Source organism: Phycomyces blakesleeanus (assembly GCF_001638985.1).
Source record: "Phycomyces blakesleeanus NRRL 1555(-) unplaced genomic scaffold PHYBLscaffold_4, whole genome shotgun sequence".
NCBI classification, from domain to species: Eukaryota; Fungi; Mucoromycota; class Mucoromycetes; order Mucorales; family Phycomycetaceae; genus Phycomyces; species Phycomyces blakesleeanus.
The window spans coordinates 593,791-619,684 of NW_017265137.1; the positions used below are offsets into that span (position 1 = coordinate 593,791).

The 25,894-nt window shown below is 39.9% G+C and overlaps 8 protein-coding genes across 8 annotated transcripts; 4 read left to right on the plus strand and 4 right to left on the minus strand.

Annotated features, from left to right (window-relative positions):
- Positions 1-6,458: 6,458 nt before the first annotated feature.
- On the plus strand, positions 6,459-8,069 carry PHYBLDRAFT_141295 (hypothetical protein; the record flags this gene model as incomplete). The annotated part of the gene is made up of 4 exons (XM_018430559.1): positions 6,459-6,552; positions 7,049-7,209; positions 7,249-7,828; positions 7,903-8,069. 4 exons carry the CDS (start codon positions 6,459-6,461, stop codon positions 8,067-8,069), a joined length of 1,002 nt encoding a protein of 333 aa, XP_018295445.1.
- A 27-nt stretch (positions 8,070-8,096) lies between these two features.
- PHYBLDRAFT_141296 (hypothetical protein) lies at positions 8,097-8,525 on the plus strand (the record flags this gene model as incomplete). The annotated part of the gene is made up of 1 exon (XM_018430560.1): positions 8,097-8,525. One exon carries the CDS (start codon positions 8,097-8,099, stop codon positions 8,523-8,525), a length of 429 nt encoding a protein of 142 aa, XP_018295446.1.
- A 33-nt stretch (positions 8,526-8,558) lies between these two features.
- PHYBLDRAFT_141297 (hypothetical protein) lies at positions 8,559-10,193 on the plus strand (the record flags this gene model as incomplete). The annotated part of the gene is made up of 2 exons (XM_018430561.1): positions 8,559-9,409; positions 9,572-10,193. The coding sequence occupies 2 exons, from the start codon at positions 8,559-8,561 to the stop codon at positions 10,191-10,193; spliced, it is 1,473 nt and encodes a 490-aa protein (XP_018295447.1).
- Positions 10,194-10,807: 614 nt separating this feature from the next.
- PHYBLDRAFT_16637 (hypothetical protein) lies at positions 10,808-16,563 on the minus strand (the record flags this gene model as incomplete). The annotated part of the gene is made up of 11 exons (XM_018435409.1): positions 10,808-11,758; positions 11,888-12,181; positions 12,251-12,410; positions 12,476-13,633; positions 13,700-13,872; positions 13,977-14,292; positions 14,368-15,779; positions 15,856-16,033; positions 16,126-16,192; positions 16,243-16,416; positions 16,479-16,563. Coding segments are annotated over 11 exons (4,968 nt in total), but the record flags the coding sequence as incomplete, so codon positions are not given.
- A 417-nt stretch (positions 16,564-16,980) lies between these two features.
- Positions 16,981-17,573, minus strand: PHYBLDRAFT_93121 (hypothetical protein; the record flags this gene model as incomplete). The annotated part of the gene is made up of 2 exons (XM_018443818.1): positions 16,981-17,355; positions 17,415-17,573. Coding segments are annotated over 2 exons (534 nt in total), but the record flags the coding sequence as incomplete, so codon positions are not given.
- A 1,351-nt stretch (positions 17,574-18,924) lies between these two features.
- Positions 18,925-20,227, minus strand: PHYBLDRAFT_164324 (hypothetical protein; the record flags this gene model as incomplete). The annotated part of the gene is made up of 4 exons (XM_018434988.1): positions 18,925-18,989; positions 19,098-19,506; positions 19,600-19,706; positions 19,825-20,227. 4 exons carry the CDS (start codon positions 20,225-20,227, stop codon positions 18,925-18,927), a joined length of 984 nt encoding a protein of 327 aa, XP_018295450.1.
- A 1,654-nt stretch (positions 20,228-21,881) lies between these two features.
- Positions 21,882-23,158, plus strand: PHYBLDRAFT_131123 (hypothetical protein). Its single transcript, XM_018429405.1, has 4 exons — positions 21,882-21,982; positions 22,352-22,448; positions 22,549-22,827; positions 22,966-23,158. Exons 1-4 carry the CDS (start codon positions 21,977-21,979, stop codon positions 23,100-23,102), a joined length of 519 nt encoding a protein of 172 aa, XP_018295451.1. The 5' UTR covers positions 21,882-21,976; the 3' UTR covers positions 23,103-23,158.
- Positions 23,159-23,455: 297 nt separating this feature from the next.
- Positions 23,456-25,566, minus strand: PHYBLDRAFT_60546 (hypothetical protein; the record flags this gene model as incomplete). The annotated part of the gene is made up of 4 exons (XM_018440658.1): positions 23,456-24,402; positions 24,532-24,742; positions 24,878-25,281; positions 25,404-25,566. The coding sequence occupies 4 exons, from the start codon at positions 25,564-25,566 to the stop codon at positions 23,456-23,458; spliced, it is 1,725 nt and encodes a 574-aa protein (XP_018295452.1).
- Between the last annotated feature and the right edge of the window lie 328 nt (positions 25,567-25,894).

A 25,894-nucleotide genomic window follows, 5' to 3' on the forward strand; every position in this document is an offset into this window, starting at 1 on the left:
CACAGACAAAAAGAAACAGAGCAGTGCAAACATGAGTTCCTTGGGGACACTGAGCCGTGGACATCATTATACCATTATACAAAGTCTTAAGTTTGACAACAATGGAGCGGAGGTAGTGATTTATCTCACTTGTCTTGACTTCTTTAGGCCCTGGAATGAGGCCAGCAAGAATTACGTTCTCCTTCTTATATCTCTCTTCTCTTGGAAGATTTTTGATTGAGAGGTAAATGGTGGCACAAGAGTAAGTAACCCTATCAAAAGATTGGAACCAGTCAATGTTGAGAGTAAGCATTATGGATCGTTCATCACATACAAACTGCTGATTCATGCTATCTTTCAGAGTATTCCATTTCGCAACATTATAGATGTCAAATAGAGTTCCTAAAACTTACTGTCTAGATCTCCAAAGGTTGATCGATTGCTCAAATCCAGAACGGCAGAAAAGAGTATGCAAAATGTTTGTAACTGAGCTGTATATATAAAATTTTCTTGGGCGTTGCAAGCCAGCCGCGGTTCTCAAGAAAAGATTGTTTTTACAAACTGGTCCAGAAAGCTTCCAAGAATCACAACACTGAGGAACAGACGCAGACTCAAGATAAATGCTGTTGCATTCACTACATGCAACATAACGATGCAAGCCTCTAGTTAACAAATCGATTCCTGTCATAGAATTGAGACCACTCAAGCTCAAGGGAAGACGGAAGGACTGTCCAAAATGCGCCAGAACCTCGTTGATGAACTTTAGCAGTATGACACCACCAGAATTTACTACATATTTTGATATAAACGTGGCAACAAAAGAAGCAATGAAGGGAAGATTTGAATCTTCCAGCATATTCAATGAATAGTAGTGATCTATTTAACAATCTATTAATATACGATAAATTTTGCTTATTTTTTTTATAACTGTCCATCAAATTCTTGATGTTGTGGGGAGAAAATAAAGCAAAATATAATATAGATGAAAGAATTCATGAGAACTTGTGTAGGTTGTTTATTTCAAAAGAAAAGTAAAGAATGATAAAATTTGATTGTTTTTCTACATGGAACTATCTACTGATATTTTTTTTTTTTTAGTATTTTATTGATCTACTGTCACGCTCTGCGTACAGCTTTTAAAATGCCATCAAAGTAGACTTAATTGAACAGATAAGAGATAGAGGGACAAGGGGGAGGAAATACGAAAATATAAGAAAAAAACGGAATGAAACAGGAGAGGAAATTAGACAGGAAATACTTAAGCTAGTGTACCGATGTGTTTTTCTATTACAGTGGACGCTTTTTGTGCCACAACGCCTGACAGAAAGGGTTGGTCATCAAAAACAAATTTCCAATGAGCACTCCAAATCGCTTTAGCAGTGACAGTGGAAAGGATAATCCAAAAGCCTTGATGGGAGGAACGTGGTGGGAAGCTGCCTCTGGTAAGGAGAAGGCAGATTTCAGCAAGGTTCCAGGCCGGGCAAAAGCGAGAGAGAATGACATTCCACACCTGCCGTTTGATAGAACAGCCAAAGAAAAAGTGATACTGATCTTCAGTAGCATCTTGACAAAAGATGCAAGATGAGCTGGGGAAGCGTCGAGGTATAAATAGATTGAGACGTTTTCGGGTTGGCATTCTATCCCAAAGCATTTTCCACCAGACTGTGCGACAGTGGTGGGGTATAGAGACAGACCAGAATTTACACCATTGGACAGACGAATTTAGAGATGAGGGCACTTGCGGGCGAAGATGGCATCGAAGAGATCCGGTGCTAGCTTTACCCAAACTAGTGTTGTCCAACCGTACCAAAGAAAGAAGTGAGGAAAGATTGGGGGAAGGGGTGTCAGTAGAAGGTCGATGTTCAAGGCAAGAGATAAACCAAGGACAGAGGACCATCCTGCCAGAATCAATCTGTTGGAAGAAATGACCGATACGATTATGTGCCCGAGAAAACGTACCACAAACCTTGCGGACAAGACAGTCATCAGTCTCCAGAGAAAATGCGTCAGAAACCAGAATTCTTTTCAGGTTCAGAGAAGAGTCAACAAAGGGTGGCACGTTCATCCATATTGAAGTTAATGGGAAGTGTTGGACCACAGTTGGCGGCAATTGCAAGTTGGATGGGAGAGAAGCTGGAAGAAGTGAGGTACAAGCGCAATGCAGTGGAAGAAGTGAAGTCGGGCAAGTTGCACTACTACAGGGAAACAAAAGTGCAATACTGGCAGAAGGAGCGCGAAAGTTTAGAGGAAGTATAAATTTGAGGTATGGCAGTATAAAGGAAGTAGAAGAAAAAGAGTGAGAATGCAAGATAGGGAGAATCCAGCGCAATTGAAGAGCTCGTTGTTGATGATCAGGATCAATCAGGCCCAAACCGCCTGATTTGCGTGGCAGACAGAGAAGTGGCCAGCCAGGGCTACCAAAACCTAGTTGCAGGAACGAGCGAATATGAGTGCGAATGGCAGCAAAGAAAGATAGCGGTGCAGGAGTCACGTATAGCATATGCCATACTGAGCTGAGAAGAAGTGAGTTTGCCACAATACTTTTACCATGAACGGACAAGCATCTTTGAGAAAGTAGCGTGCAATGGTTCCTAAGCTTGACCAGTAAAGCTGCATGGAAGGTCTCAAGCTGGGACGGATGTGAGCTCAATGGGAAGCCTAGGTAACGGATGGCAGTGGTGGAGTGACAGTCATGTCGACTGTGAATATCAGCAGCATCCAATACAGGGCCCCAATCCGGATGAAATTGTCCAGACATAGCAACAGCAACTGTCTTATGGAGATTGACTTTCGCGTTAGAGGCTAAGCCAAATATACGCAAAAGGTTGAGTAGACCACTCATCTCGGCAGGCAGAGAAAGAAAGACGAGAAGGTCATCGGCATAAGCAAGAAGTTTGAGTGGAGGTGGTGAGAGCTCAGGAGAGGACGATGAGAGAGATGGCGGAACCAGAAATCAGAAACCACGGATGGCAGGAGAAGCGAGAATGGATCTAAGCAAAGGTTTGAAGGCCAGGTTAAACAGCAAGGGGGAGAGAGGATCACCTTGACGTAGCCCCCGGCTTTGTAGAAAAGAAGAAGATATGTGCCCATTCACATTCACGTGGATTTGAGTAGAAAAGAAGAGACCACAGATGGAGTCAACAAAAATTGTAGGGAAACCGGCTCTGGCCAGGACAAGACGAAGATACGCAGGGTGGACACGGTCATAGGCCTTCTCCTGATCCAAAAGAAGGGCAACACATGGGTCTTGGGTTATTTGTGCATGTGACATGGCAAGGCGTGTCAGCAAACCATTGTCAGCAATAAACCGATCTGCCATAAAACCCGTTTGGAATGGTGTTATGAGTGTGTCGATACCATATCGTAAACGGGACGTAAGCATTTTGGTGAACAACTTGGCGTCACAGTTTATAAGAGATATGGGTCGCCAGTTGCAGAGAGAGGTAGTGTCACCGGCTTTTGGTAGGAGAACAAGTACGGTTTCCAGCCAAGATGGAGGAAAAACACCATGCAATGCATTATTATAGACTTGAACTGCAAGATTTTGGACCGTTGGGTGACAGAAGAGCCGAGCCCATAATGGGTAGGGCAAACCATCCATCCCAGGACTAGAGTTGATGGGGGTGGCTTTAAGGACAGACAGAATGTCATCCAAGGTGACATCAGCAATGAGGTAGGCAGAGTCAGTGGAAGACAGACGGGCAGAAGGTGGGAATTTGTCGATAAGAGAGTGTGCAGCAGGATAGTCAATGGGTTCCGGCGAGTAAAGAGATTGGTAGAAAGAGCGAGTATGGCCAAGCAAATCTGCGGGAGAGGTGTAGATCGCGCCAGTGACAGGGTCAACAAGAGAGGAGATAGTTTTTGCAGCAGCTCGCTGTTTGAGCACACAAAAGAAATATTTCGAAGAAGTCTCACCAGCTTCACACCATTTAGCACCAGATCTGGCAGCCAAGGTGGAGGCCCGAGACAATTGTATGGTGGCAAGCTCATGTTCAATGCGGAGAAGTTGAGGAGAACGAGTATGAATTGCAAGTTCATTTCGAGCATGATGAAGATGGCGTTCCTGATTTCGGAGTTGACGTTGAACTCGTTTAGAGTACGTTAGGGTGAGCTGTTTGATAGCATGCTTAATATGATCCCACCGAGAACCGGGAGACATGTCAGGAGAGAGAAAAGAGTCGGCCTTATCCAGAAAGTTGGTAATGAGAGCATCAAATTCATCATGCAGGAGATATTGCGTATTAAACCTCCAGACTCCAGGACCTGGTGGGGGCGAGAGAAAGGAATGGAGACCGCAAGAAGGCAGTGGTCAGTCCATAAAGGATTGATAAATGTTACCTCAGGGCGTTTGGTAACAATGCTGTGTGGATGGAAAATGTAGTCGATGTGTGTGTGGGTGCGAGAGCTGTGGAAAGTGGGTAACGGAGGTGAAGAAGAATTAGTGATGGCATCCACGCAATTACCCTGAATGTATCCTTTCCAGTCCGGTGGATGGCTGCGACGATGGCTAAGATCACAGTTAAAGTCCCCCAGAATAAAGGCGGGCAGGGAAGGAATGACAGTAGGGAGAGTGCGTGCTAATGAGGAGAAGAAAGTATGCCGGTGGGAAGGAATGTTGGGTGCATAAATAACCACAACTACAAAAGGATTAACACGATGGTTGGTATGTGTAACCTTGACAACGAGTGCACGGTTGTCAGGAGAAACATGCAGTTGAGATAATTGGAGGAGGGGATCGAAAGAGACGAGGCCGCAATGTGGGGTCCATAGGCTGGCCTGTGCTTGGAATGTAAGGTGAATAGATGAGTGATGTATAGGGAGTAAATGAGTCTCTTGGAGAGCAAGTAATGAAAGGGAAGGGGAAAGGGTACGAAGGTGTTGGATGAAAAGAAGTTTTGGGGATTGTGGGTTATTGATGGTAGAGAGGAGACCTCAAACATTCAAGGTTCCTATGCGAAGATGTTGTACAGTCATTTATGAACTTGGCTGACCTGAGCGGTCAGACTTTTCAGTTCCATCAGTCATAGGTGTGTTACCATCCAGATCAGTATACGGGAATGCACCTTGGGCGCGAGTCCGGAGAGTGGCCTCAAAAAGAGACTGTCGAAGTTCGTCATCAGTGTAAATTGCTGGGTTAATGCCATCATCGCGACTATGTAGGCCTCGGGCGCCTGGTGAGTGCTTGCTGGCATTGAGCCCACGGCCAGTCGGGTCATACATAGTTGTATCAAATTGAATTGGGGGATTGCCGTTGTGTGGGGTCCGGTTTCTGATTGTCATGGCGCGAGTATTCATCACTGATATGGAACAGCAACGTATTGTGTGTGTAGTAGGTGGGTTGAGAATGGGGGAAGCATGGGTAGGAGTCAAGGTTGATGAAGTGACTGGTAGTACGGGTGTCTCTATCATAGCGACCGAGTATTGGTGTGCGCGAAGGGACGCAGTATTGGCAAGTGCAATCTGCTGCTGCTCTTGGATAGCCCGCTCGGCTTCGATATTGTCTGGATGAGTGGGGCACTCGCGACTGTCTATGGTGTGACCAAGAACACCGCATCGTTGGTAGCGAGGTGCGCAGGGAGGACGTTTTGTGCAGGAGCGTAGATAATGCCCTTCCTCTTGGCAGTATCCACACACAGGTGTGATATCGGTGGAGCGGAGCTCAGCAAGGCAGGAAAGAGACCCACCAAGGTGGAGACGGCTTGGGAGACTGCAGACTTCATCTTGTCCAGAGGTGTCTAAATAGATAGTGGCTTTGCCACAGAAAGTACCATGGTGTGAGAGATAAGCTCTCAGCTGAACGATTTTGCCAAAAGGCCAGAATGCATTTTCGATGGGCTCGAGTAGATCTGTGCTAGGATCGCAGGCGTTAATACGGTAAAGATTAACCTTAACAATGTGGCTGTTAGAAGGCAATCTTGGTGTAGCAATGATTCGGGTGTTCTGATAGGTCAACCCGTTGGACGTTGCTTTGGTGCGGGAGGAAGGGTCAGTAAAGAAGGCTTCTGCCAGAAGGTCTTTTGAGCGAGTATAACGGAGAGTGAGAGAGGTCATCCGGCCTACACGGTCAGAGAGAACATCATCCACGTCCCTTGAGGGAACGAGTTTTCCGAGATTAAACAAGACACTCATTGGATGGATGGTACTAGCCCATGCAGCGGATGCAAGATCCACAATCATATTCTCGTCAAAGTTGGGAGCAGTGAAGATGTGCAAAGATTTGTTCTTTGGACGTAGTGTTGTAGACTGGGCACGGTTAGGTAGGTTACCTTGCCGTAACATGTGTGCCCTGTCCTGTGGGTTCAATCCCTCAGGGGTACTCATGTCAGAAAATGTTAATTGGTATTAACTTGTGTCGGTTATATGAATTTCCGTAAAACTATTCTTTGTATTTTTCTTTTCTCTTAAAGGGCAATGTCTACTGATATTTATATGTTTTTCTAATTTGTAATTCAGTGTGTGCTTAAGTAATCTTTATTACGATGAGTCATATTCCAGGAGTATTGTTCTTCTGGAAAGATCCGGAAAGACCAATTGATATGATACTTCTCCAGTCAGATCAGTCCAAGAGTTTTGGTAAAGAAGAGCATTTATGCTATTGGTAATATTTTACTATTCCGACCCAGACACTTGGGTAATGTTTCATAATATTAAATAGTTGTAGTTGTAGTCTCTCAATTAAGTATTTGTCTAATAAAAGAAATATGTAGATAAAATATAATGGTGCCATATATATAATGTATATGTATTTGTATATCCCATGTCATGGTGATAATAATAAATAATCAATTATGTGTATGATGATCTGTGTATTAGATAATATCATAAAGGCAGATCCGTTTGACTGGAATAGTTGAGGATATTATTTTATCCTTCAGTCTTACTCTCAGATTCAGCAGTAATCAATACTTATTCACAACAGATTTCATTGGTTTTTGAAGACCATTATACGCTTATTACTGGTTACATGAATAATACTTTTCATTGGTTTCTGAAAGAAATCGACTTGTTGTTTAAAGATGCAGAAATAAATAAATATATGGTGGTCGTCTATACTCCTTTATCACGTTAGACAATACATTGCATCACGAAAGCCCTGTGATGCAGCATATTATTAATTACCCAAAAAATTCTAGGGTGGTAGTTTCTGCTCCCAAAGGACCAGGTCAACACAATTTTGCCTTTGACAATATCGGAAAGACCTGCTCACTTTGTGGAAAAGATTTTGATTGCGTATAAAATCTACGACGCCACCTTACCAAATATCATAAGTTAGCAGCTCATATTGCTAACGATATTAGCCCTCAATATGCCGATAGAAACCTAGCATCACAACGACAGACTACGAACACTGCTGAGCCGACCACCCCTGATCACAAAGACGATTTCGTTAACGAAGACCTACACGTTGAATCCGATTTGGAGGATGATGACAGCAGCAATGTTGTCAACATGAACAGCAATGGTGACAATAATGTTAGCGAGATTGAACTCGATGCCAGTGAAAGTATTATCGAGATGGATGAGGACACCAGGCCCTTTGAAAGTCCAAGTCCAGGCAACCACCTATACATGCATATAAGAAATAGTATGTTGTCTTCTGCATCCAATACCAGCTCATCGTTGGATGCAGATCTTGATTTACTGAGAGAAGCAACTGGATCGCATATGACATGGAACCAGTATAAATCAGATACCCACCTGTTCCCAGATCTCCAGTCTATGGTACTGCTTGCTTTTGTTGATGGCAATAATGACATGGTATCTCGCAGGATCTTGAAAAAGATCCTGTTTGCCATAAGTCTTGTCCTTAAGCTTCACGAGGAAGCTATCCAAAAGAAGTCCCATTCAAGTTACCTCGTTTGGATGCCCTCTTGAACTATCAGACCAAGAAAAAGTTCAAGATTCCTGTATTTCTGTCCATAGAAGTCAATATCCAGTTGCCGGAAAACAAGACCACGTCTGCTTATATCAACTTGCCTTCAGTCCACGTCCAGTTTCTTGCTGTCAACCTCAAGAAAGCAAGAAACATGTTTTCCCTCTCTGATCGCACTCCTAACCAGTCCATTTGTCTACAACAAGGCGAAAAGTGAAGAAAACATTGATACTATCAACAACCTATGTTCACCCACAACCGCATAGATTTTTGGTCTGGTGATATTGTTAACTTTATGAATGGTTCTACTCCAGCCCGTTTCCTAGTAGAATCGTTCCATACCATGGATAACTCAGCCGTTTTTGTTCAAGGCTACATAGTTTATATTCTGGAAGGCGGTCAGTTAATTGGCGTCGAAGTTGAATCTACTAGCATAAAGCTTGAAAATCTTCTCGGTGTTGGCTCGACCCCTGTTGATGTTGCCCTATGCTACAGCATCTCACCTGGGAAAGTCTTTCATTTGATTCCCAGGCACAAGTCCTTGCTGGAAGAGCCTCATTTCTTAAAACGGCACGAACTGGATGAAACTGGAAAGCTGATCGATCCAAAGTTGTTTTACAAGATGAGGATATTGCCCATTATACTCTTCACCAATGACACCTCCAGAAACTGATCAAAGCAATATAACCCGTACGAAAGCTGGTCAATGAAGTTTGCTGCTCTCTCCTACGAAGAGAAGTCTTCAATTGAAAACATCCACTTTCTCTCTGCTATTCCCACGAAAAAGGGGGCAAGTGGGATGTCCTTGTTTCCTAAAATCGTCGAAGATTTCAAAAGGCTCAAAAACAGACTGGTGATGTTCTCTGCCAAAGACAACAAAAACGTCTTAGTAGCATCACCACTCCTTTGGATTGAGGCAGATACTTCATGCCATTCTGAACTATGTGGTTTGCGCGCGCCAACAAGTATGTACCCATGCTGCAAATGTTATGTCCGTTTACAAAGATCCATGCCCAATCTCAAAAGCTCTTCGTATTATACTGGTAGACACACAGCAAGAACAAAGGCACACTATCTTACTGCTGCGTCTACCTCGGGACGTGGATCGACTATTCCAGATGTTTCTTCGACTGGAAATGCTCTGACAGCAAGTGATCTATGCTTCGCAATTAGGGCAACAGATGCATTGTTGGAACTACAGTCATTCGATCCATCAATAGATACTCCAGTTGAAGCTCTGCATAACATACTTCTTGGAGTTGCTAAGTATCTAGTCAATGATTTGGTAAAGGTTGTACTAAAGAAAAATCCTAACCAAATGGCTAGATTGTCCAAAGCCCTCAAGGATTATGAAAACTCTCAAGGAATGTCAAGAAAGTTCACTCGAGAGTTACGACACTATGGCTCATTCCTTGGGAGGTATTACAAAGTTCTTCTGCAAATTCTACCCGCTATCTTAGTTACAGAATTTGCAAATGATAGTATACTCTCTCTCATAACTCCATCTTTTGTCCGTCTTGGCTGTCTTTGCTCCTTGGTGTTTGTTAGAGCAGTAAGGTATGATTATAATATGTATATCGACGAAGTTGAAAAGGCAGTTACAAGCCTTATCAAATAACTGCATCATTATGACATTACCTGTGAAATCGAAGGACATAATCCGTATTCCTCGAAGCCCAAGGTTCCCCTGCTCACACATCTGCCTGACAATCTATAAAGATTTGGAACTGCTCTACACTATGAGACCAAAAAAGATGAGCAGTTTAACAAACACATCCGTGAACACCTAATGCATATCAATAGGTTAAACACCTCAAGAGATATATGTCTCAAGTTCGCCAAGCAATCTGCAATGAAACATATCATTGATGGTGGTTCATGGGTGAGCAAAGACAAAATGAGAGAGAAGTATGGTAATTCCACGGCAGAATTTCTTAAAGAAAACTTTAACGACAATGTTAAGAATATCCTGTTTGGTAGATCAAGAGACTTTGCTGATAATAACGACACTGATGACATTATAGCAAAAGCACTCTGTGACAATACCTTTGCAGTGTTCATGCTCAAGGAGAGTAGAGACCAACATGTCCGTTCATTTATTGGAAAGGTCTCCTCTTTGAGAGTAGAATACTATCGAGTTGAGAGTAGTCCCCATGCTCAAGTTAACAACTACCTCCTCGCGCAAAGGGTTTCCAATGATGCATCTACTCCACTCAATCAGCTGAAGATTGTATGTAAGCTTGATATGCACACAGAATTTAACCACAAGCTTGTCATGAATCTCAGTAAATTTGGCTCCTACTGGTTCTTTGTTTCCTTGTTTTCGAATCGACAATATTGATTTTTTTTTTATCTTTATTAATAAAAAAAATTATTCAATAAAAAAAATTGTGATTTTCACCTAGTCATTTTTCAGTTTTGCCAAAATATTGAGAGAGTCCATTTATGGATACTTGCCTTTTTAAAATTACCTTATGTAGTTGACAAGTCTTATAAAATGGGTCAAATTCGATATCCCGATTAATCTGGGTTATATAGACCAATCAAAATATATGTGAGTAAAATATCTCCAAATTTGATATCAAAAATCTCCTATGGTGACTGATGTTTCTGAGAGTGAAATTGTATAATTTTTGCAGTGTGTAGTATGTGATTTTCTCTAGATCGTGAGATTTGTATTGTTATATTTACTTAATTGTAATGTGTGCAACACATAGTAGACTAACTTTTATCTACTCACAAAAAAACGGATGTTACATATGTATCAGTTATTTTTGAAGAAAAAGTATCTTAATTATTATTTAACACATTTTATTTTCTCAGCATAATGTTCTCACTTGGCGATGATTGAGATCAATGAATATCCATTAAAACGGATAGCATGCAAGTTTACATTTATTAAACATACGTACACACACAGAGAAAAAAATAGAGACTATTAGAAAAGCTTTAAAATCAATTTTCAGAAGAACTGTTCACCGTAGCGTCTTGTTCTCCGATGAGTGGTGTATTAGAACTAGCCAAAGAGGCAATGAATGCCTCCAAGTAGACTTCTGCAAATGAAGACATATAGAATTCATGCTTTGAATTGTGTTCACTAACAAAATTGTGAGCCAACTCGTGGCAAATTGTCATAAACCAATAGATCAATGCTTCTTTACGTTTGCTTTTAACCAGCTTTATATCTTCCGTTGACTCTGGTTCATGTAAGGCGAGATAGAACCGCAAATTCAAAAACAAACTAGCATTCGTGTTGAAAGCAATAGTTGTGCCTTCTGTGTCGTAAAATATATGCAGGCTTGATTTTTTGAGATTAAAGACTTTGGAAAGAACTCCAGAGATACTTGTAAAGCGAGACATTGCATGGCCGTACTGTTCTAAAACGTCTTCTGGATTTATGCCACGGTTCACATAAAAGTCCATCCCAGCAATGTTTCCAACATATGTCAAATTTTTCCCGGAAGTGGAATCGCAGTAGTCGGTTGATTCAACAACTTTGTCGATACGAGGGGGTGAAAATAATGTCTGGTCAGAGTATGGTTTACATGAGTGGATGGCCTTTTTCAAGTTTTGCTTAATGTTTTCGGTATAATTTGGTGTAATTGTCGTTTCTGATTTAGGCAGCTTTGGTTTCTTTGGAGGTTCTGGCGGTTGAATGGTTTCCACTGGTTTTGTTTCCAGAGGAGGCTGTGGTGGGGATGGCTTACTCCATGGTGACCAGATTCTATCTAATAATTTTGTAGCTCTTTTGCTTTCAGATGGTTTGGGCTGTTGAATAGTGGGTGGCGCCACATTTGACTCGTCTGGTTTAATTTTTTCTTTCGTGAGTTGTTTTCGAGGATAATCATCTTGCAGCAACTGATTGATGACATTTTCGACATGGTTCTCTCGCTGCTGGGAAAGTAACTGTCGAATATATCCTTCTTGACAATCCCCAAAAACGTCCATAACCTTCTTTGTATATTCATCCATTTCTTGAGGTGATATACGTTCCTGTGGACTCATTTGACTTTTAGTGAGTTCTGGGGCTTTCACTTTTTCCATATTCTTGCGAATGTTTAGGATACGGTCCACTGGAACACCCTTTCGCCGCAAATTGTTCAGGCTTGCTGTAAGATATCTCTCAACAATAATGGCATCGTTGAATCGGACGCGCGCAAAAAGTAAAGTACAAAGAGCGTTGGAAACGTCATAAAAGTCGATCTCCCCGGTGCCAGCAATGTATACAGTGAAACTGCTTCTGTCTGCACACGCTGTTGTAGTTTGAACATGCTTTTCTCCCGTGTGCTTAAATAGTCTGAGCATCTTGAGCTCTTTAGCTTGTATGACCTAAGCCTAGAAATTAGGACATATTCTCTTTAAAGTGTTATAGCTACTTGCCTTTAAATTACGCTTGACATAAATCTCGTCGTGTAAAAGCTCTTTTTGACGTTGAGGATTATCATTCATCATCTGATAAATAATAATAGGTGTACGTTCTAAAATTGCCTCTGCAATTGCCTTTGATCGGGCGGTTGCTCCAATAGCATCCCGAAATGTGTACGACTCTTTGATGTTTCTATCGAAATGGCATATTACTAAAATTAAAAGGCGTTAAACTATAATGTGTAGGGCTGTACTTACTTTGATAAATGACTGCTTCCTAGATTTGCATAAAATTCCTCCAAAAGTGGCTCCATTGGTGCAGATAGCGGTGAGAATATCTGTTGCCCCATAGTATCATCGCTGATAAATATATCGGAAGCCTTGGCAAGACGATATTGAACAAAGTCTTCCTTCTCAGCATCAAAATCATCCCTATCTTCTTTTTCTTCATCGCCCAATAACTTGTCACTCATGTTACTCCGTTTTAAGCCAACAAGAAATGCAGTAGATTTCATTTCAGCAAGTAGAGTTCGCTGAGATTTTATTTGGTAGTATTGTCCTGCAATCTGTCTCAATACAGTCAGGTATCTTTCACCGCCACCACTGAGATTCCAAAAACGTTGAGGATCTTTAACCAACATAGCTGCCAGCTCTATCGTTGTTGGTTCGTCTTTCACTCCGCATGATCTTAAAAACGAATTTGCGAGTTGTCCAAAATTGACGTAAAGAAAAAGCTCCTTGTGAAAATTTGATTCCTCAGACTCAAAGTAACATTGCGTTGGTTCTACAACCAACATTATAGGTTTGCTTGTTGAATCATTTTCATTCCTCTTGTCAAGAACAGGAACAAATTTTGCTTGCCGCAGCTTTTGCCAATGAGTGTAGCTAAATTCTCCCATTCTACCGGCCATATATTCAAAAATACGCTTGACTTCACTGTATTCCTGGCCGACATTTTGCAAAAACGCGCTTACAAGACGATCGGCATTAGGGTTTTCCAAAACTCCGAGTTTTTCTCTCACAGAGGCAAGATCGGGGTGAAGAGCATAAAAACCAAGTATTTGTACCTCTGGGTTGGTGAAACAGTTCTTCGGAGACGTGTATGTTTTTCCGTCTAAACAAGGAATAAAATCGATATCAATGGTGGATGGATTGTAGTCATTGCTGTATTGAGTGTAATTGTCAACAAAATAGCTCAATGCTTTATTCTGTAGGTACTGGTTATTTGTTGCAGGTGACGCAAGTTGTAAGAGGTCCGAAAGAACAGGCTTTGTTTGTAATCCGAGCTTCTCGAGGAACTTTACTTCCTCACTTGATTGACGCCAGCGGTTATCCCATTGAATTAGGGGTAGGTTAAGAGTTCGTAAAGCTTCGGTTGGAGCATATAGATCACTTGCTTTATACCGACGATGAATACTCTTCTTATGTTTCTCGGAAATTGGTTTCCCGTTCTCGCCTAGGCGCCCAGTGTTTTTCATAAACTCTTTAATTCTTGGTTCTTCTCCTTCTTTTGTAAATATTTGAGAAGCCTTCAGCCTGGCTAATTCGACAGAAGATAATGTTGTCTGAACAGACGTCAGATATTTTACAAGTTCGACGTGAGACCAACTTCCTTCTGATACAAGTCTGTCAAAAACCATTTGAAGTTCGACATGCTACAAAATAGTATTTGTCACATTGTCAGTTTTTTTGTTTTGTATTCTTTTCTCATATACTATATATAAAGTGTAATCTAAAGAATATTAGTATACATATTTACCTTTCTAACACCCAGTGAAGTCAAAAATTGATCAGTAATGGTTCTGGGTGCTTTAAAGTTGACAATTGGGAGGTCATCAAATAGATTCACACTTGTAAAATAGGCTTCTGTCGGGAGTTTCATTCCGTATTTTGTCGGAATACACGTCTTACTCTGGAGAATTGAAGATATTCCGGATTGGGCGCTCACCGAAGAGTGTTGGTATCCGCGGGAAGAAATAGCCAAAACTTGTTCAGCAAATACAGGAGACTCCTCCAGTTCCTTTTTGCTGGCTATAAACCGTACCCACTCCAGAACAGGTAGCTCTTTTAAGTCACTACAAGTAATTTTAGCGAATAAGAATCTAGGATATATAAAATCTCCCACAAAACAATCAATACATATAACTTACCCAAAATAAGAGCCCAAATCAGGTCCAACAAAGTTTTTGGTTATGTTGAAAGGCAGTGTGGTGTCAGGGTGTTTGACATCAAGTGGGATAATCTTTGGATTCACCCACCATTTTGCTGCAGACAAGGTTAAGAGTCTTTCACCGTTGCAATTCAATATAGCAGCATCAAGGAAACGGTTCTTTACAGTAATATCAAGACTTTCTATAAAGGCGGACGGAATAGAGGGATTCTTTTTGTTGCACTCTACCCACCACTTCATGCAAGCAACCATTTCGTCTTCATTGAGTGCACGCGTATTAAGCTCTTTCAGAATATCACCCATCCCAAGAGGCTGAAGAAGCCCAAATCCTGTCAACTTTGTCAGACCTTCTTTGCAATCTCTTGTAAAAGAAGAAGTGAGAGTTGGGACTGTCTTTACAAAAGCATCCAAAAGTTCTGTAACGCTTCGACTGATAAAACTATCTTCTGGGAGTGTTCTGGCTGCTGTGATACTCTGAATCCCGTGAGAAGTCATAAGTTGAAGGGACACCTTGCTAGAATTGAAAAATCTGTTCTCATGCTCCTTTCCTACAATTGGACTCGGTGTTGAATGGTGGAAAGTAAAGGCGCGTAGAGCATGAGAGGCACGGCTCTCAAGCATATGCTTGGCACTGTCTATGCCATCATCATGTTTGGACTTGTCTACAATATCTGTACAGCCGACAAGCTCTTTGTATAGTCGAGCAATTTGATCCATTTCGTCATCATACACAAGCCTCGAAAGCAAGCCTCCGGCAGCCAGAAGCTCTCTGTTCCACACACTAATATACCGATCAGCAAAATCAATGCTTTCACGCTCAACTGTGGGTATAAATCTAGCTGCCATGTGGGAACAGCAACCAGTGGTCTGATGGGTCGGAAAGCCGATAAATACACGTCCCTGATGTGGAAATGGCATGAGATCCTTAAAGATCTTATTATTATTCTCGGAAGCATCGAGCTCATCTTTTCCAGTATAAACAAGTTGAAATTTTGTGGTTTTTGGAGGCTTCTTTTTTGTCGCTCTCTCCATTTCCTTTTCAAAGTCTCGTGGAACATTTACAGAAAGAGCCGCAGTAATAACACTCAAAAAAATACTAGATTTCTCCACTGGTAATCCCGAGTTTTGACTAGAGTCTCTTGCTTTACTATTAGATAGTGATATGAGGTTTGCGAAAGGTGTGAACATTGTTGGCGGAGTGTATTTTTCTGCATCAAGTTGAAGTTTACGCATATCCACACCCGTAATGCTGAACATTCTCTTTGGAGTAACGGTGTGAAGTCTTTGTGGATCTACAACCATGGCTCTAGGCTCGGCAGTCTTTTTGGTAATTTCAAAGATCTTGTGTTGGTCAAAATAGACCGTTATTTGACGAAGATTGGCCGTAAATCCCTAAAAAAATGAAAAGGAACCCCCAACAAAACAATGAGATTGCGTATTAAATATCTTATTTTCTTTCTTGGCTAACCATGCTTGTTGTCAGAAATTTCGCAAAATCATCTAAATCAGGCATCTCCATGGGTTCACGCAAGTCCATCAAAAACGATGTCCATTCATTGACTTGTGTATCAGGTACGTCTGCACGTTTGGCAAATAACTGATCTCCTTTAAAATAGAATGCCATGCATTGTGATCCAGAGAAAACGCTAACGGGATAATGATAATAATAATGATAATGAGAATAGCGAAAAAGAGCTTAGTATGGACCATATTACGTGATGAATTTTATTCAACTTACAATGGACTCTCACAGACAGAGAACAAGGAATAGAAACCCACGCCAAATGCACCAATCTTTTGCTCGTCTGTAAAACGAATGAGTTTAAACTCCACTGAATATATGTATATGTCTTACCGGGATTTCCTTCTGCGATACGCTTCAATCTATTCCAGTCTTCAGTTCTAAATGGCATTCCATTATTCTTGAAAGTTATTCTATTGCACTTGGCCGCTAAATTAGGGACTTTGGAGTCTATTGCTGAATCAGCAGAGTGGAACATAATTTGGACAGAAGAAGACGAGGCATCATCTAAAGTTACAGAAGGTTAGTCAAGAGGCCTAAAAGAAGACTTGGGTGCAGTATGCACAGACCTGAATTTTGCATAAGCTCTCTGTATAGAACATACTCTGCAGAATATCTTGCGAGAATCTTATCGATGAGATGTCGTTGGTTCACTAAATTGCCATGTGTGAATCAGGAATAATGTATAGTGTGATCGAGATTGAAGTAATTAGTACCTTCAACTTTCTCCTCTACTCCACTACTGCCCATCATGTTGGAGCGAATAAGCTCCAGGCGATCTTCTGACATTTTGATCACTTAAACACACACACGCACGTACGCACACAAGAGGGGGGGGAAAGGTAAAAGTAAAGAGGGAAAAATAGTAGAAAGGAGAAGGAAAGGCTTGATTTATCCTTCGCTGTTTAAAGCGCCGCAGCATCATCATTCTTTTTTGACGACTTTTTGGAATGGTCTACGCAGACACTTTGTCTATCTTTCTTTGGTTTTGTTTGACTTAAAGCTTATATAGATATGTATGTGTATTAAAGCAAGAGATAATCAAGTTCACAGTCTACGGGTGGATCTGAGAGCCGATTCGACAGCGGCAGCAGCCCACTCCTCTGCATGGTGGAAACCTTCCTCGGTGCTTGATCTGGCAATAGCCTGCTCGTCGTTGTAGCAGGTCAAGACACCAAACATGACAGGTACGCCAGTGTCGAGTTGTACACGCATAATACCGTGGGTTACAGCGTCGCAAATGTACTCAAAATGAGCTGTTGAGCCCTTGATAACCAGACCAATGCAAATAACAGCATCAAAAGGACCAGTCTTCTTTCCGGGCTTGGGCTGTTGAGGGGAAGGAGAGCCGAGCAAGTCACTGGCAGTCTCGGAAGCCTGGGCCTTTGAAAGGTCAATAAGTTGCTTGGCGGCCATAGGAAGCTCGTATGCACCGGAAACAGTGTCCTGTATATCATATTTTTAATCAGTTTGACGTTATTTATTTTGGTAGTGATGATTCTTACGGTGAACACGTTCTCAGGACGAACATTGTACTTGTTGATTAAGGTGTCATGAACACATTTGTACAAATTCTGAACGAGAGTGTGGTTCCAGCGAGTGTGGACAATAGCAATTCGGAGATTTTTCCCGTCAAGCTTGGTGGTGGGAGCAGAAACGCCTTTTTCAAATGTCTTTTCACTCATGGTTAGTAATCATCTAAGAGGCGGACAAAGAAGATCTCCATTTATACCCAAGCCCAGTCAAAAGCGCCGGGTGACGTAGGCGAAAGAGATCAAACAGTGACTTGTTGATACTCTGACCACTATCCATTCCTCGCTAAGAATATCAAACTCTCGGTGGGTTTAGGAGTAAATGATGTGACAAGGCGCTCTTTTGAGAAGATGCTTCAAACTTCTGCAACTTTAAATCGATATTCAAGTACCCGACTTTATTCTAGGGCTAATAAAAAAATATATAGAGTTTCTTTGACAGCTCTCGGTTTTTACACACATACACGCACACACGCAGGAAGTGTAAATCCTAAGGAATTTCTAAGCTGGCTGCGTTCTTTTAAAGATCATTGTATTCTCTCCCTAAAAATAAAAAGAAAGACAGGCAAACAGATACCACACAGACCAAGAAAAAGATAATTTAGACAACATATTATTTGTTTCAAAAGACCTTAATTATTCGGAGAAAATTCAAGTACATACACCTTTACTCAATTACTCCCTCATTCACTTACTCGCACTAAAAGATATGTAGAAAGTGAATTACAGCCAACTCATTAAAGCAGATTAAATAAAACTTCAAAATATACATGTCTCTCAAAATATGCTTAGCCTTAAAGTCTACAATGAATTAATCAATTCCGTTTACGCTTAGCAAGCTGGATTACCAAGTGTTTGGGACTTCACCGACCAAATCGGTATCGGGGTTTTCTTTTATTTTCCACAATTCATGAAATTGTTCAAATTCAAACCATCCAAAACCCTCTCTTTTGTCTAAAAATTAATTCTCATTAGCCTAAAAACAAAATATAACTTCTTTCAACTCCACGCCTTATCCTACGGATAGATCGCCTAGGCTCAAACCGAAAAAAATAGTATCCCTTTTTCTACAACAGCTTCAGTCTAAACAGTTTTTTTTCTTGCTTGTACTTCAGTACAAACATCGATTATGCAGAAAAGAAACTCATTTGTAATACATACATTTACCTATCCGAACGTGATTGGAAGATACCAATTTAAAATATTCAGAAACAAATCAGAATATTGTAGCACTTTGGGATAAACTTTCAAAGTATTGTCTGTCTCTCTCTTTTGTTGATGTACTCTCCTTCAGTTGTAGTCTGTATATATAGTAATATGATTTGTTTTTATTGTTATTATTATCCGTATGCTTATGTTTGGGTGGTGCGTATTCAGTACTATGCAGGGTATTAATTGTACACTCAACCAAAGGTAAAAGCAGGCGACTATTAATCTTTCTATGATGAATGTACACTTCTTCTTTCTTCTAAAGAGGGAAAATCTAATTCAGTCTCCAGTCTGCAATTGACTGGCGTAACTCGCAATATTCGGGACCTTTGATATCATCTATAAATAAAAGGGCATTATTGAGTTGTTGTTGCTTACACACTCACACATATATATATAATATAATCACTTTGCTTCACTTCACTTTGATTGTTCCATAATTATTACCTGATGTGTAAACATTTCCAGACAAACCATAGGTGTCCACCAAATATTTCCATAGGTATGGTGTTACTATACTGATACCACCTGCAAAGTTTCCTCGAGGTCTTGCATCTGGATTTAATTTATCGTCTGGTCCAGCCAGGGTGTGATTTGGAATAGGGCCCTTTCCAATATCACCATCGCATGTGCGCAAGAACCAGGTCGTCAGCCACATTCGATCGACAAAGTAATAGTGAGGGTCGGATTCAAGAACAGAGGCTCGATCAGCATCCGTAGCATACAATTCACGTTCGCGCAGGCACTGTTCTTTTTGTCTTAAGGATTCCTGGCCGATCTCGCTGTCGTGTGTTAATGTCTTGAGGATACCATGCACAAAATGTGCTTCACTTGAATCACCTCGAGTCTCACCCAACTGTAATAAATAATTCACAGATACACATATAAATAATTATTAATAAATATACAATAAAATAAATAGATATTATCAGGATAGTGTGATGTATACCTGTCGAGAGCATGCAAAGCAAAATAATTGAAGTCTCGGTAAGCGGAAAAGAATACCACGACGATCGTTGAAAGTAGTGTGGAATTTGTAAGCACAATCTCTGCAACCTATAATTTTTTTTAAAATAATAATAATAATAATAATAGGAAAGGTAATTTAGTATATAGATATATATAAGAAATACCCACAATACAACAAGTGCTTATAAAAGTTTTTTTTACTTACGAAGTCTAGTGTTGCCTTGCCACATGTACATGCAAACACCAGCATGATGCTGATTCTGTCCACATGTTGTGCAGTTGAGATTCTTGGGTAACCAATTCAGTACCTGTTGATACTTGCGAACGTATGGCTCCAGGGCAGGGCGAGTCAATCGACACACATGTGGGCACATACGATTATTTGTCGGATCCTCATGTTTACGGGCATACATTGACTTCCATGTCTCTTCAGGCAGCTTGTAGGTTATACCAAAGTTATTGTAGAGCATCTCTCTCCAGACTGAATCATCGTGGGCAATCATTGCAAATTTGTGACAGACGATCGAAAAGGTTTTCAAGTCATCGATAGACAAATGACCAGCGATGGCTGTAAGGAGCTCATTGTTGAGGTTGAGAAGTTGAGGCATCACGATGACAACCGATTCCAACAAAGATCTAAAGAAATTTATAGTTCAAAAAAAAATTAAATCAGGAACTGTCCAATAAGCGATTATTGTATGACGTAACAAATTATGAAACTTGATTTTTTTGCCAGCAATAAAATCAGTAACCAATCTGCCTTTTTCTTTTCTTTTTCTTATAATAAGGGGGGGTCAGTTCTTATTATTATTATTTTTCGGAAAAAAAAACACATATACCGTTTGAACGAACTTTAGTCATTAAGAAATCTTATTGGACAAGTGTTTGAACATTTTTTTCTATTTAAAACAATTCAAACTTTGAAAACGAAGTTCAAAAAAAAATAAGTTCAACGAAGCCGATCGGTCAAAATGTCATTATTAATTATTTCCTTTGAGAGAGAGAGGAGAAAAAGAAGCTTATGGAGTAATGATAATAGCGTGTTATTTAAATATAGCGATTATTAGGTAAATAGAGTTTTGAATAGGTATATAAAAAAAGCATTTGTTTTTCTTAATATTTATTAAGATATTTTGTTGTTGTCGTTACTTTTATGATACAACGATATACTTTCAGCCAGTAGATGCTATAGAGCGATATGGGACATGTAGAACAGCTTGTAATGAATAAAAGCTCCTTTAGAAAAAGCATATAATATGGTGAAAGACCACTTTTTGTACCAGTTATCATCAAAGGAAGATCACGACTAATTTTCTGGCTACAAAATGCTATAGTCTTTTTTATACTTTTTTATAATTATAATAATAATGAGATACATGAAGTATTAAGAAGGACAAGTCTGTATGTTGTTCTATCATAACATATGGAGTCAACTATGTTCATTTACCATAATTTAAAATTATAAATATTCTTTAGAGAGAGAAAAGTTGGACTTTTCAAAGTGAAAGGGACAATTTGAAATTGATATTATTGGTTCGAATCCACTCTAATCTTCGGTTGAACTTTTTTTATTTATTTTTTAATTGATCCTCCCCTCATAGTGTAAATGGTTTCAGTTAAATTCAACCTTTAAATAAATTATATATTAAATACCCGACTTACTTTTAGTAAAATTGATTTATTTTTTTGGCTGCAAGAAGAGGAAGCAAGGACTAAAGCATCCCCTCAATAGGTCTCACTACTACCTATTGCCTCTAACTATGTAACTTATATAAAAATCTACAAATAGAACTTGTGTATGTGTGCGGGAGGCTGGTCAGGGTTAGACAGTTAGCCAATCGCATTAATACTACTAAAATTAGCATTAGTAAAAAAAATAAAAAAACGAGGACAATTGTATGAATATATACGGCAGGTACTTTGCGAATAAATTTATATGATCAGTAAATATACTTCTAGTCGTCATCTCTTAATATTTATTCAACAGATAGATGAACAGACAGTATTGTATCCAGTATTCGTCTTGTACACACTTGCTAACAACGGAAGAAGATGATCGGATGGCTAAAAAATAACGGCGAACCACGTCATTCATTCACACACTCGAGGCAGCTGTGCATGGAGTGGTCTTTGAATATCTGAGAATCAATTAAAACAAGACGCTCGGGAGCCAAGAACAAGCTTCATTTTTTTTATTTTAATTAATAAAAAAAAAGCTACCTCCTTTATCTCAATTAGTACGTTCATCCGGTCCTTAATATGCTGTAATTAGCCTTGAAAGGCCTCATTAACACGTACTTATTTCTCTTTACGGCTTATTTATTTATTTTTTATTCATTTCCTTATCTACATTAGTTATGCCGGTAAGCACTCATTCTTTTTCTTCTTCTACTACCATTACTTTTTTTTTACCTTGGTCACTTTGATTATTCAATTCTTCGCGCATATCATTACGACTAAAGAGTTGTACAACACTATAACGAGTCAACTGGCTGCACTATCATCAGAGTCTACATGCTAAGCAGAAAGAAATGATGAAATAAAAATATGAATGGGCAAACACGCACACACAAATACATACATACACATGTCTATACGCCTACACGCCTACACTCACAAATAAAACACAGCTGAATTTTATTCATTATTCATTATTCATTATTGTATTATTGTATTATTGGTACTTTTTCCAAGTCTTGCTCATCTTCCTTGTTTCTTTGTTTTATTCTTAGGCCTATCACTCAAAATTCAACGATGGTGACTACCAATCGATTGGCAATATGTTTGTGTTGCCCATCAAAACAAACTCTAGAAATAATGCAGGTGCTGGTATGAATAAGAATATTAGTAATAATAAGAGAAGAGAAACCAAACAAAAAAATGAATTTATTATAACCACATATAAAACATGCTTTCTTTTTTTCAATAGCTGATATTCTGGGTGAAGATATTATCGATGAAGCCATTCAACTCTTCCGCGCAAACTGCCTTTTCCGTAACTTTGAAATCAAGGGAAATGCAGACCGTGTTTTGATTTATCTGATTCTGTTTATTTCCGAGTGTCTCGGAAAACTCAACAAGCTCACACCTCAAGGCGACGCGTTGAAACAGCTCAGCACATTAGCTGTCTCGAGCTTCTCTATTCCCGGTGATCCAGGATTCCCCTTGAACGCCATGTATGCCCCTCCAGCTGATAGATACCAGGCTGGTGAGTAGAGAAATCATTGTTACCATTATTTTGTTTAGCAGTAGCTATATATATATATAGAAAGGAAATTAAGTGGATAGAGATCATCAATTATAAGAAAGAGTCGAATTAGCTTATGAGTTTATTTGTTATTTTTAGACCAAATGAAACAATATATTCAGAAACTTCGTCAGGAACTTGCCATTCGATTGGTAGAACAGATTTATGTGGATGGAAAACCAAGCAAGTGGTGGATGTGCTTCCAAAAGAGAAAGTTTATGAACTTGAGCCTTTAAAAAAAATAAGAAAAAAAAACCATTTTATAATATTATATGTATATATATATATATATATACTTGAGAGAGTATTTTTATTATGATATCAAGTTTTGTTTTTAGAATAGTGATTGTATAATTGTATAATTGTGTGTGAAAGTGCATGAAGAGGTGATGGTATTATTAACACATGGAGAGGAAGGATGAGAGGGGGGTAGATAAATTTAAGAAAAGAAGAAGAAAAGAAGTATACAGAGTGGAGAGGTGGGAGGGGAAGATGGTAAAAGGGGCGATGGAAGAGGAAAGAACTAAGGGTAGAATCTAAAAAGCAAGGAGTTCTTTTTTTTTCAGATGTAAAATAAATGAAGAAGAAATCAATAGCTATCTCGCTGGTTCAATGTGGCAGACAAGGAAGCACCCATGGCAGCTGCCACAGTAGCTGTGATCCCGACTGTTGTATAAGCGATGTTCTGAGGAGACTGAGCGAGAATGCGAGCCAGAGCCTTTCGAACACTTTGTTCTACAGGTCCACGCAAGAAAATATACAAAAGAACCCAATAGAGCGCACCATTGTAACGGAAGGTTAGTCTGAACAACTGGCGAGCCAAACGTAGCGCACGTTGTTCCGATCGCAAAAGACGCATTCTGACAGGCGAACTTGCGTAGCTAGACTGCGGGTTGTTTGGTGGCAAGAGATGAGGAAAGTGGGGTAAGACTACTTGGAAATCGAGCAGGATGTCCTGGTCGTTGACAAAATCGTCTTCGAGTCCTAATTGTCGCATCTGTTGCTGCTGTTCTTTTTCGACCATTGCCAGTCGGTTAGCAAGTGCAAGTGCAGATATTCCGTTGCTTTTTATGCGCCCCTTGCTGAGAAAGGATGTCAGGAATGCCTCGCCCATATGCAGACCATTCCAGTGATAGGTTGGTTGTACGTGTTGGTGTGGTACTACTTGTCTGTTTGGTACTGACCACGGCATGTCGCACAACGTAGGCATTGGGAGAGGTGTGAGTGTTCCAGGGGTAGCATACACACTCGAGCTCAATGATCTGAGCTCTGCTGAATATGGTGTCTGATAGTTTGATGGTGTGTTGGAGACGTATTCTTTTGCGTCAAAGAAGGTGTCGTCAGATATTGTGGATGATATGGAGGGACTACGGGATCGTTCTTGAGGTTGCAGTTGCGGTGAAGGTAGCGGAGACATAATGGGAGACATAATAGGGGACATAATGGGAGAAGGTATCACCGGCTGACCGCAGCCATGGGACTGTAGAGCATTGTCTGTCTCGATGCTCCATTGAAAATCGTCATCACCACCTAGTTCTACAAATCGATAAATGTTTAAATTGAATTGAATGGATTAGTTTGTGAAACTCGGCGTATTGTGTGCGTACGTAGTGTAGTGTAGCGCAGCGTGCGAATATTATTTATTTATATATTCATTATTTTTACCTTTTAAAAGATTTTCCTTGCTGATGACTTGCTGGACTTCTTTTGATGACGGAAAATTGACTTTACTTTTTGCTTGTTCGGTCAGCAGCAATTTCACCATTTGCCATACACCTTGATACATCCACCCAAAGTTCATCACATAAACAGATCCAATAAATCCAGGGAATCTTGTATTGGTGACATCTTTGAGTGTAGTAATCAATTGAGAATCCTAAGAAAGAAATAAACCGAAACACATATACATATACACATTCTTAATAAAAAAAGAAGAAGCAAGAGCAAAAGTAATATAAAGAGGATAATAAATGACAATCTCTTCTGATTCAATTGATTTGTTGGTACTCACCACAGCAATAAAGGGTGCCTTTGCAATGTCAATAATCACCACAATTTGTGATACAAGTGGCATTTCATGGTGAGAGTTTTCTCTTTCTTGTGTTGATTGCCAGGTTATTTTTCGAGCCATTTCCATTACAAAGCAGGCAAAGGGGTGCATGTACGCTGACAGGTTTTTGGATTTATCAGTGAATTGAGGAAAATGCCGCATACGGATCACTGCGACAGGACGTCCGAGCTGGTCGTGTTTATGGAAAAAGGCAAATCCACTACCGTTGTAAAATTCATTCGCGAGTGAATTCCATGTAAGTTTGTCGATTCCAGTTTGAATTCTCCACTGGATTGTATCCAATACACGTTCCCTAGCTACGTCTTCGATAAAGTCGCTGTCATTTAGAAATCTAAACAGTGTTACTACAGATAGATAGAGAGAGAGAAAAGGAGAAAATAGGTAAGTATGAATATTCCCCAAAAAAGGAATTAAAATATAAAATAAACATTTATAAAAATAAAAATAAATAATTAGGGATCCACACCTCTGTCGCGCACATAATCTGTGACATTGGCAAGCTCGGTAGGCGATAAATCAAGTAGCCGAATGTCTTGTAGCAGTTTGGCTTCTAGACGTATGATTAGCTGTTGGTTCTCACAGTAAAGAGAATTGTTGAGGATTGCTAATTCCTTTGGAATGGAAAGCATTTAAGAAAAGACAAGGAGAATAATATAAAGTGAATAAAAGAACGGTATGAAGTAATAATAGCAGCGGCAATATAAATAGTTATAGTAATAGAAAGGAAGAAGAAGAAGGAAATCAAATAATCAGGCTCAAGGTTTTTCGAACTTGAAGTTTGTTATTTTCTGTTCATGGTTTTTGGGGGGAGTGGAGAGGGGGTGTGTGTGGGGGGGTGGGGGTGGGAAGGACTATAAAAAAATACTAGTAAAAATTACCACTGTAATTTTTTGTTGTTGTTGTTTTTTCTTCTTCTTTTGACTGGACAAATATTCAAAGCCAGAAATGAAACAACAA